An 11441-nucleotide genomic window follows, 5' to 3' on the forward strand; every position below is an offset into this window, starting at 1 on the left:
TACCATTTAACTTGTTTTAATGTTTCTTCACAAATGGTGAAAAATACTAAAGTACAGACAAGGAATAATCATAATGTTGTGGCCAACATTATAAATATGGAATTATAAATTTAAAACATTTTCTGGTTTAAAAAATAAATCTGGTAGTCAATGCAGCTCTGCGGGGTCTCTGCGTCTAGTAGGGCCGGTCTCTGCGTTCCTGACGGTGCTCGCCTCTGCAAGGCGGAAAGGGGTGATGAGTTAAAGGAGGGGGAATGAGAGGGAGCTTCCCACCCCCTCCCACTGGAGCCGGACCCACTCCAGTCGGACAGGAAGGGGCTGTGGCCCCGACGCGCCCGGTAGCCGCAGCTGGTTTTCACCATCACATACTTATCCATTTTCCCGGGGCCTCCACGCCCGCCTCTTCTGCCTCCCATCTGTTCCATCAAAGGCCCAGGGGGCCCACCGGGGCCACCTCGTCTTCCTCCACCAAAGCCACCTCGGTCCATGCCCCGGCCACCACGGAAACCACCTCTGTCTCCACCACGGCCACCTCTGAACATTCCACCAGGACCACCGCGGTCCATGAGGCCGCCTCTTCCTCCTCGCATGCCACCAGGGCCACCTCTGCCACGGTCACCACCTAAAATAAGGAAAAGGACAGATCAGCAGCAAGACAGGACGGAGGCTGCCATGGACATGCCTCAGAGGCTGCTCAGGATCTGCGACCTCCTCCCAGAACAGAAACAAAGCAGATACTTTACTTGATCTGAATATCTGGGCCATACTTTATTTAGGACTCGAGGACCCCACTGCCAAGATTGCACTTACTGCTACCATCAGCTTGGCCGTCAGCAGCGGGACTTTACCAAGTCCACCAAGTTAACAAGAGAGGTTTATAGTATGAAGAAGCTGAGGGGATGCTCCCAAAACCTATACCTACCCGGGGGTGGAAAGGGTGGTGGAAGGAAGCCTTCAGGCTTCGGGGCCTTACACTGGTTGCATTCTGTTCTCCAGGCGAAGTTCTGGTTTCCACACCCCCTGCATAAAATTGTATCACAACAGAAATCACCAACTGAACTAAGGAAGTTAAGCAAAGGCACTCACTGTATTTCCACCAGCATAAATATACTGGGGTCTGGGTCAAACACCAGTAAGAGGGTCTGTCGACAGAAACTGGCTTTAGAGCCACCACCTCAGGCAGCAAGGCACCCAAAGGACTGAGGTATGATCCAGAAAATGTCTGCAAAACCACACACACGTGGACCCCAGGAGTCCACTGGAACCATGACTTCCTTCAGAAGGCCCCCCATCCACCCCACCACAGAGCAATCTGGGTCCTCATTACAAAACCATCTAGACAAAAACCATCCAGTGGCCCTCCGCTCCACAGTGGGAATGGGTAAGATGTGACTTCACTAGTGCAGACTTTGTCAAGAGAAGTACATACGGATTGGGGCACTGCCAGTCTCCAGCTCGGTGCTGGACGTTTCCTCCTCCGGATGGGTTCCCCCGGGAACCCCGGGGCCCTCTTGGGGGAAAGCCACCTCTGTCTCCTCCACGGCCTCCCATGCGACCCATGGGGCCCCCAGGACCTCCTGGGCCCCCTGGACCTGCAATAAGAAAAGAGCCAGTCACCTCTCCACTAGATTTGCTGCAGGGAACACCCTAGCATTAAAGGCATTCGCAGAGAGCACAGCTGTCAACTGTCCCATCATCGGCCCCAGACATGAGGGCCCAGCCCTGTGCCTTCCACGCACATTATTTCAGTTAGCTCCCACAAACTGTACAAGAACAGGCATTTCATGCAGATGAAGAGACCCAAGCAAAATAAATACAAATAAATGGCAGCCCTGGGCTGATAGCCAGGCAGTGGTTCCCAGGCACGCCAGCACCCCCCCACCCATCCGGCCAAAAAACCCGTTCTCTTCCTTTCATTCCTGCAAACTTTTGCTGTTGGTATTTACTGGTTCAGTATTAATTCTACACACCTTCTTACTATTTCTAACGGGCTTGTTTACATTCTAGAAATCAAGTTTCTCAAAGACAAGTGTGCCATAAAATGCCCAAAGCAACACAGAAGCAGCTCAGGGAAGGTGTCTGGTAAATACCTCCACGGAGCGGTGGCGGCATCCCTCGGCCCTCACGGGGAGGCATACCACCCCGCATGCTGTTCATTGGAGGCTTCTTCCGAGCAAGAGAAACCTTAAGTTTGCTCCCTTGAAAATCTTTCCCTGGAATAAGAGAACAGAATACCAGTTACTCCCAACTCTTCCCTCCTTGGGGGATTAGGCAAGGCTAGAACACTCCTTGCTCACAATCCACCACCACCACACTCATCCCCTCAACCCCAGCACAGCACACGTGCTCCACCCACACTCTGCTCTAAGATCGTCACTGGCAAGGCCATAAACACCTTCAAAAGCAACCTCATAAACCTCTGTACCCTAAGCCAGGGGAAAACGAAGTGCACTGGCCCCTGTGCCCAGAAAAGGGTGAGAAGTAGGGACAAGTGCATGAAAGTGGCGAAGAGAGAAGACCCAGGAGCTGTCCTCTGGCACTTTCAAGTTGGTTTTGTCTGCAGTGAAAACTCCAGAACCAATGCCAAAGGCCAAATGTATATATTGAAATGTATACTGGATTTCTGTGTGGTTGTCTGTACCTCCTGATACCCGTGCTTAGAGAAGCATCTACAACTTTAAGCAAGGTGGATTTGTAATAATAATGACTCAAAATAAAGAATCTCCTAATCCAGGGCCAGCAACTGGGCCCTCCCGTGGCAGAAGGGAGCCAGGCATGTAGCTTCCCAACAGCCATCCAGTGCTCCTCTAGCACAGACAGAGGGTCTTCTGGCTCCTACGGCTCTCAAGTTCCTCCTTCCCGCCATGCCTTCTAGTCATGCAGAGGGAGAACAGATCCTCGTCCCTAAAATTACTTCAGAGAACGATATTCTAACATACATCAGCAAGACCCTTGCTTCACCTGCAGGCTGATACACACATCTACTCTAAGACCTTCAGTGTGCCCCAGGGCAGGTGGAGTTAAGAATGCCAGTGAGCACCCCCTGTTGACTCTAGAGCTCCTACCATCAAACCACTCCACGGCCGCCTTGGCAGTTGGTGGGTCTTCATAGGACACTGTAGCATCGCCTTTGGGCTTTCCTGTTTCCTTGTCCAAGTAGATATGGATCATGGGTTGTCCGGTTCTCTTGTTCATCTAGGCACAAAATAGCACAGTTAGGCTTCTTTTGGGGGAAATAAAGCCCATGCAAAATTTAGATAAGCCCTTGGATCGTCCAAAGCAGTAATTTTTCCACACACACGCACATTTAGTAGGATATTAGTTTATCTCCTGAGTACTGCAATTATGGGTGACTGATCTAAATTGCCATAACATATACACTTAGGTGATTTTTTTTCCCCTTAGGTGTAGGGATCATGAAAACCAAAACATGCCTTAAGTTCTGAAGTGTGTCAATGAACAATATAGGTTCCGTTCTTTCCCTAGTTGTCATTCTGCTGGTGTCCTTGCATCTGCCCGACATTCTGTGTGTCCATACTAACAGGCACCTGGTCAGAGCAGCCACCTCTTATAATTTGACAGTCAGGCTTTGATGCCATCACATAAGCTATGTCTCGCTTAAGGAAAAATCTTCCTTAAATCATTACAGGACTGAGTGTGCTAGAAGCATTCTTGATTACATCTAACACAGCCAATTTTTCCTCCAGAGCTAGAACACATCACTAGCTTTTCAGGTGAACACCAGATGCAATGAGATTGTATTCAGGAGCCACACTGTACAAGAATATGGCTTCATGTGTTTTTTGCATTAAATGTGCATATGATCAAAGTCTAATCTATACATGTTTGTTTATACACCTAGCGATACCTAAGAGTATTGACATAGAAGGCTTTCTTTTAAAAGAAAGATAACTTTTGTAAGATTATGTACAGATACCTATATTTTTATAAATAACATATACAGATTGAAAAGAAACATGGAAATAGTGGTATGAATGATGGGCTATGTGTGTTTTTTTTTTAAAGGGTTATTTATTTTGAGAGAGACAGCACGGGTGTACAAGTGGGGGAGGGGCAAAGAGAGAGGGAGAGAGAATCCCAAGCAGGCTCCACACTCAGCATGGAGCCAGCCGACGTGAGGCTCAATCTCATGAAGGCAAGATCACCTGAGCTGACGTCAAGAGTCAGATGCTCAAGTGACTGAGCCACCCAGACGCCCCTTGGGCTATGTATTTTTAAAATCTCCTTTATTTTACAAAATTCATAGTGTATACTACTTCCTAAACTAGGAAAAAACCCCATGTATCCAAATAAACAACATGCCATATATATCACAAGTAGAGAGAAATCTTCATTATGTAAGTGTTAAGATCTACCAGAATCAACCCTATTTCTATGCAGTTACAACCACCACAAAATATCATTTGAAAATGACCATTAACTAAAAAAAAATCTAAAAATAAAACTAACAAGACTTGCAAAACCTTATTAAGGACACAGTCTTTATTAAAGACCTAAATAAATGGGCATAGGATATTCATGGAAAAAACTATTCAGTATTATAAAAATGTCAATTCTCCTCAAACTGTCTTACAGATTCAATAAATACCCAACTGGGGTTTTTAAAGAACTTCCTAAATAGAAATGTACACAGAAGAGCAAGCAGTAAATAGCAAAGCATTCCTGAGGAAAAAGAACAAAACTGAAGAATCTGCTTGATATTTGCAGATCTCAAGACTTGGCATAAAAATAATGAGCTCTGCCATCATTAGCACAGGCTCACACAAATGAACCCAAAGTATACAAGATATGTTATGTGACTGATACAGTCTATACCATCCAGGAAAGGACAGATCTTTCAATAAACGTTGCCAGAACACAAGGTCTTACGAATAGAAAAGGAAGACACAAACCAGTAAGGACAAGACTGGTAAGTTCAACTACACAAAGAGCTTCCATTCATCCCAAGAAAAGGAGTTAAAGGCTGGGAGAATACATCTGCAGTATTAGACAAGGATCAGCCTTCAGAGAATATAAAGAACTATAGGCAGAACAACAAATAACAATCCAATGAAAAATGAGCATAAGACTAACAGGCATTTCACAAAAGACAGCATGCAATTAGAACATGATTAGCAATCAGGGCAAGTCAAATTAAAACCACATTTCCATTTTCTTAAAGTAGATTGGCTTAAGGATTCGGGAGATTCCCAGTAGCAGTGAGGATGTGGTGAATGTGGTATCAGGAATGCTGGTGGAATCGAAGTTGCTCAGCTGTACTCTTATCTTGTGAAGTTAAACATGCACACCTTAAGAACCAGCAATTCTATGCCTGGGTACAGTCGATCCTCATCATTCATGGATTCAATATTTGCAAATTTGCCTACTTGCTAAAATTTAGAACTCCAAACCCAATACTTGTAGCACTTTTGTGGTTACCTGTACACATGCACAGAGGGACAAAAATTTATGCTGCCTGATGCATGTGTTCCAGCTGAGCTCCAGAGACACACTGCCTCCTCATTCCAGCTCTCTCTAGATAAAACCAGGGGATGGAGACTGTAGGGGACAGGGCAGTGTAGTGCAAGAAGTTCTGGCCCTGGGGCCGGTTAGATGAATTTGAATGTTAACTCAGGCAAGTCATTTAACACTTCAGAACCTCACTTTCTCTTTGTAAGAGTAAACAGAATCTCAGGGTGAATTGTTTTTAGAATTTATGATTATAATCTATGTGAGATGTGTGTATACAGCTGTGTACATACTTTCCCTAGAAGCAGTGGTTGAGCATTCATTAATTCAGTATTTTGTAGTGACTTTACAGAACTTAACTACTGCAAGTAAGTGCACTGTGCCCCAGTAGTATACAAGAATGTTCACTGCATCATGGGCTGTAGACTAAAAACTTAGAAATAACCCAACTGTCTATTAGAGAATATATGAATAACTTGTGAAGTATTTACAAATGAACAAGACTCCCCCCCCCAAAATTTTTTAAATCTTAGATTAGTATTTTTTTTAAGTTTATTTATTTTGAGAGAGAGAGAGAGAGAGAGAGAGAGAGAGAGAGAGAGAAAGGGAGGGAGGGAGGGAGAGAGGGAGAGGGAGAGGGAGAGAATATGAATCCCAAGCAGGAACCACACCCAGCAGAGCCTGATGTGGGGCTTGATCCCACGAACTCGGAGATTGTGACGTGAGCTGAAATCAAGCATCTGATGCTTAACTGAGCAAACCACATGCCCGTTCCCAAACTTTGGGATTTCTGACCTGGGGACCCCCAGTCCCTTCTCAAAACCCTAGTGTCTCTTAGTTTTCCCCACATAAGGAATAACCCAACCACCACTGCAATAGCTCAGATCAAAACTTTCTGGTCACACCAGTTTTGTTGAGCTCCTCGGACCTTCTGCCTTGCTACTCCCTCCATTTTTCTGAAAAGCCTTCCCGACTCTGAACTATACAGCTCTATTCGTTTTACCCCAGCCCTCCTTGCTGTATTTACTTTTCCTCCATAACATCATCTAACATACTGTATTTCTTTTTACTATGTTCCCTATACATGAACTCCAAGGGTTTCTATCTGCCCATTCCTGCTGTATTCCCAGAATACCACTGTCTTACAGTACCATCTAATAAACATTCTCCAATACTAAGCATACGTCTACGAAAAAAAAGGGAGAGGTAAGATTTGGGATGGGAGTGCTGACAAGGCATAAAAGCGGAAAAGAAATATGCCACATACACTTAAAGCTCTACTACTTACACCAGGAAGAAGAAATATAAATGTTCACTATTTTAAAACTGTTATGTTATATTCTGTATTTCACAAAAAGTAGTGTCCATGTAAGTATTCTTACAAGTAACTGACAATGATAAACAAAGGACTGAGTTGTTGCGGTGCCAGGGTGGTTCAGTCAGTTAAGCGTCCGACTTCGGCTCAGGTCACAATCTCTCAGTTCAAGGGTTTGAGCCTGCTTCAGATTCTGTGTCTCCCTCCCTCTCTCTGCCTCTCCTCTGCTCACGCTCTCTCAAAAATAAGTAAATATTAAAAACAAATTAAAGAAAGGACTGAGTTGTTAAGGATACCCAAACCATGTTTAGCATTTCTTTTCCACATAAAATAAAGTTTTTTTTGTATTTTAAGGAGCAAACTACAACACACTAAGAAAAGTCAGGCAACTTCAGAAGCAGTCAGATCTTCAGAAACATTCAACATCAACTATGTCTCTATGAAGTAAATGCCTAGTGACTGGAAGATCTGTCAGCTCATATGGTTATGCTTTTACTCACCTTAACAACTCCACACTGCTTAAAGAAGTCTGCCAGATCATCCAGAGTCACATTGTCATTTAAGCCTTGCACATAAATTGCACTGTTGTCAGAGTCTTCATCTGGATCTACAGGTGGGCCTTCCAGAAAAAAGACAGAAGAGAGTTATTGTCCTGTATCTACATGGACTAATTAAGCCACTAGTCACTACTACTCACTGGTAATTATCACAAAGCTAAGAGAACTACCAGCCACACTAACAAGAATGCCTTGGAACTTGTGGTTTCCTTTGTCTAAGGCTATTATGAGTAGACGCTCATGAGAAAGGGAGCCCAAACTGCTCCCGACAGCAAAAATATCACACCGATCTGTCAGGCTGCTGAGCTCCAGCACACACTTAACTTCTGTGCTGTTTGTTTATAAAGCAAGATACAAAATTCAAGAGTTCAAAATTACCTAGATCAAGATCTGGTCCTTCGTCCATGGGTCCTGCCAACCAGGAAAGATCACATAAGATACTATTAGTGCACGTCTTGCAAGCTACAAACCTTACAAACACACATAGCTATCTACTATACCACCATTTGATGGGGCTTCATTAAATTCAAAAAGACCCGCACTGCTAAAATGGAGCAGTGCCCCTTTAAACATTTGTGAAAGATTTGCTAGGGTTTTGCTTTTTCTTTGCTGGTTTGCTTTTAAACCATTAACCAAATACACTCTCAATGCTTATGTGCCAAATTAGTGTTAAATTTAAGTCAAAAATTTTCCTCCAAACAAACCAAATTTAAAAAATGGATTCTCCCCCATATTACAGAAGCAGTTGCTCAATACTTCAAGTTACCCTTTGTTTTGTAACCATAGGTTAACCTTATTACCCCTAAGACAATGCCGGCAGTACCCATTAGTCTCTTTGTATAGATCATTTTTAAACCGCTTATGAAACTAATAAAAAATTATAGTTTTCTAAAAACTGACTGTATTTTTTTTTAAACACTATCCATGGTAATACTCAAAAACTTACCACCAGGCTTATTGAAGCCACCTCGCTCTCCAGCGCTGCTGGGGGGATAAACGAAGAAATGAAGGCCTTTCCCTTTAAAAGCCAGTACCGCTCTGAGCCTTGGGGGGGCTCGTGGGGAAGAAGGGCACTGGCTAAACACATCTCCAAACAATGCATCTCTCTCATCTCGTCACTATGCCTTTCTTCAGGGCAGCTTGCTCAAATTTTCTTTATATACAACCTTGCTTGTCTGATTGTACACACCAGTGTGGTTGGTTCCTTTCATTTCGGGGGCTGGTATTAATAGTGCAATACTTGGCAAATTAGGGGAAGAAAACAGATCCCAACACCCACCCCATCGGCTGAAAAACAGGGAGAGCTTGGTCGTAGAGTGGAGCAGCAAAGCTGGGGCAACTGCTTTCCATGTTCATAAAGGTGCACCCTCAACCTCTCCTAGGGGAGAGCCCAGGGAGGCTTCCTAACAAGTCACAGTATAATCAAGCAGGAGACAACCACATTAAACGCCTACAACACACATCAGAGGACGCATCCAGCCAATCTTCAGCATAAAGCCATACATTTCAGGGCACTAATGGGTTTAACAATTGCTGTGAAAGGAGAATTTACAACAAATACCAAGGCTCAACAGACTGGGGGTGCAACTTTATAGACATATCAGTTGAGAACAGAGATGACAGCAGCATAATATTACTGCCTCACATACTGTAAACAGGGGGAGGGAATATGCTGGGCCTTTTGTTTTTTCTTTAAAATTAAATAAAGGCAGCTCCCCAGTGGGAGGCCTTGAGCTTTTCCTAACCAGTATTGCACCTTTAATACCTGAATATACAGTTTCAAGCTGTTGCATGCAGCTTTCTTTCCTTTTTAAAAGTACACACCATAAAATGTTCTCTCTCTTTAAACACAAAAGTTTACACTTTAATGTTACACAATTCTAGAGTATTATACCTCCTCTGGTTCATTACCAAATAACAAGTATGCAGTTACCAAAGTTACAGAAGGATTCCATTTATACAATGAATACATTTTGTTAAAAATATTCTATGTATATTTTTCCTCTCCATATGGACACCGTGTCTAGTCCCACTTTTCATTATGCTGCCGGCTGAGTACTGAGTACGGGTACTTTTTAAGTATTGAAGTGTATACAAGGCTCTCACTTTGTAACCTGTAGCATATAAATGCGACAAAGCATGTTAAAAAGTTTCCACGTTTAACAGCCAATGAAAATATCAAAATACTGAGGCAATGAAAAAGGGCATGTTAACAACATTGAGTGCCTTACCTGCTGAAGACACTGAAAACCATCACCACACCACAGTAAAAAAGAGGGGAGGGGAGAATGCCCCTGTCCTGTCCCCAAGGAATCCAACTGACTGCTTCACAGTCAGTTGAAAAACCTGTGGGAAAGCCACGATTTTTTCTATGGCTCCAGGAGAGACTTCTCATCCAGAAAGAGGGGATCCCTCTATTAGCAAAGTCTAGCAAAATTAGTAGAATTATTACTTCTGGAGTATTAAAATGAGCGAACTTGAAATTGGTTTTGCAATTGAAAAATTCTAAGAATTCTAGGTGATTGGAGACGTGATGATAGTAATTTCAAGTGTCTACATCTATTTTAAAACATCCATATAAAGAAGTGAAACCTTTATAATGGAATGATTTTCTCCAAATCAGACTGATTTTACTTTTTACCAAATTGTTCATAAATTTTTGTATTTTGTCAAGTAATGGTTTCTTCCAATAAAGATTTCACCAAAGACTTTAAGTTATGCAGAATATGCAAAGTGGTATGTTCAATCAGTATCTTTCAACAGTAAACAGATTTGCTAATATAAAAATTAGAGATCAACTTTTATTCTAATTTTGAAGTCCACTTCTATATATATATATACATATATATACATATAAAAATCCTATCCAGTTTTTCCTTGAACCAACAGTGGCACCGATTCCAATATACATAATATGTAACATTCTGCATAACTTTTTTTACTAATTTATATAGGGACAGAACACACACAGAACTAAACCTTCTGGATTATGTTAACCACCAACATTATACCTCACCTTCATCAAAGTACAGACACCAGAAAGGGGAGAAGGGACGGGAGAAGGGAGGGGAGGGGCAGGCACAGGTAGCAGGGTTATATTATTGATCTAAACAAAGTTTTCTAAACCAGATTGTGCCATTAATCAAAATGGTCAAACCGATTTAGACTTCTCAAGATCTCCAATGGGGAGTGATCCTGTAATTATATACATTACTCTGCAAAAAGCTATTGGACTTTTCTGTGTACCAGGTGCACCTCAGGGTTACAGGACCAATATCTTCATCATTATGTTCAACAGTTGCGAGTACAAACAGAAGTTGGGGACAAACACCGGAAAACAGCTGCTCTCCTTTTCTGCAGTATATATATATATATATACACACCAGGTGTTTCAAGACAACCATTCAGAGGCCATTAGTTAAAAACCTAGGGGTGTTAGAAGGTTGTGTGTGTTCCATCCCGAGTCTATTACCCACAGAGGCTTTTGACCTCTGGAAACCATGAAGGGAACTGAAAGCTCTAGTTTCAAAACCATTCTTTATTCTCCCCAACCCAACTAAGTAGATTGGCAGGGAAAAAAGCAAACTGCCACTTAATCTATGCCACAAAGATGACATTTCCATGTTTTAGAAGATGGCCTGGGCTCAACAGATTGTCCATGGAAATGCAGAAATAAATTTCTTATGTCTTTCAGTCCCTTCTTTCCATTGAAAATCCTATGGATGAAACAAAATTAAGTAAAAGGATAAAAGGTTTGCTCTTACCCCATTCCACCGCGTCCTCCTCCCCGCCCACCTCTGCTCATGCCTCCACGATCAAATCCCCCTCTTCCCCTGCCCCGGTTATCAGGGCCACTCATGCTCCGGTTCTCTCCTGGTCCGGAAAATCCTCCAGACTCCTGCCCATAAACACCCATGCTACTGGGGTGGTCCTGTCGGAATGAACCTGAGGAAAGAGTCACATCTGTAAGCCATGGACCAGCATTTGAACCACTGCCTGTTGTACTTTCTCCTGGAATCACAGAATTCTCAATTGCAAGGCACTAACCAAGGCACTATCTTCTTCACACCTGACAAGGCACATCTATCAGTAGGCTCTTA

General features: G+C 43.0%; 1 protein-coding gene across 5 annotated transcripts in view; it reads right to left on the bottom strand.

Annotated features, from left to right (window-relative positions):
* Positions 1-11441, bottom strand: part of EWSR1 (EWS RNA binding protein 1) — a 27063-nt gene continuing 15622 nt past the window's right edge. For 2 of the 5 annotated variants that reach the window (XM_011287727.4, XM_019814826.3), the window contains 10 exons: positions 11106-11286; positions 8288-8322; positions 7720-7752; positions 7285-7403; positions 3066-3195; positions 2091-2213; positions 1430-1592; positions 923-1020; positions 370-622; positions 1-215 (listed from right to left, as the gene is read on the bottom strand). In XM_011287727.4, the coding sequence (XP_011286029.1) occupies positions 176-215; positions 370-622; positions 923-1020; positions 1430-1592; positions 2091-2213; positions 3066-3195; positions 7285-7403; positions 7720-7752; positions 8288-8322; positions 11106-11286 (1175 nt within the window). In that variant the 3' untranslated portion in view covers positions 1-175. Of the gene's footprint in view, positions 216-369; positions 623-922; positions 1021-1429; positions 1593-2090; positions 2214-3065; positions 3196-7284; positions 7404-7719; positions 7753-8287; positions 8326-9032; positions 9456-11105; positions 11287-11441 lie in introns of those variants that run through there. The other 3 variants (XM_011287726.4, XM_019814825.3, XM_011287728.4) reach the window with 2 other exon arrangements.

The sequence above is a fragment of the Felis catus genome, chromosome D3 (genome assembly GCF_018350175.1).
Source record: "Felis catus isolate Fca126 chromosome D3, F.catus_Fca126_mat1.0, whole genome shotgun sequence".
NCBI lineage: Eukaryota > Metazoa > Chordata > Mammalia > Carnivora > Felidae > Felis > Felis catus.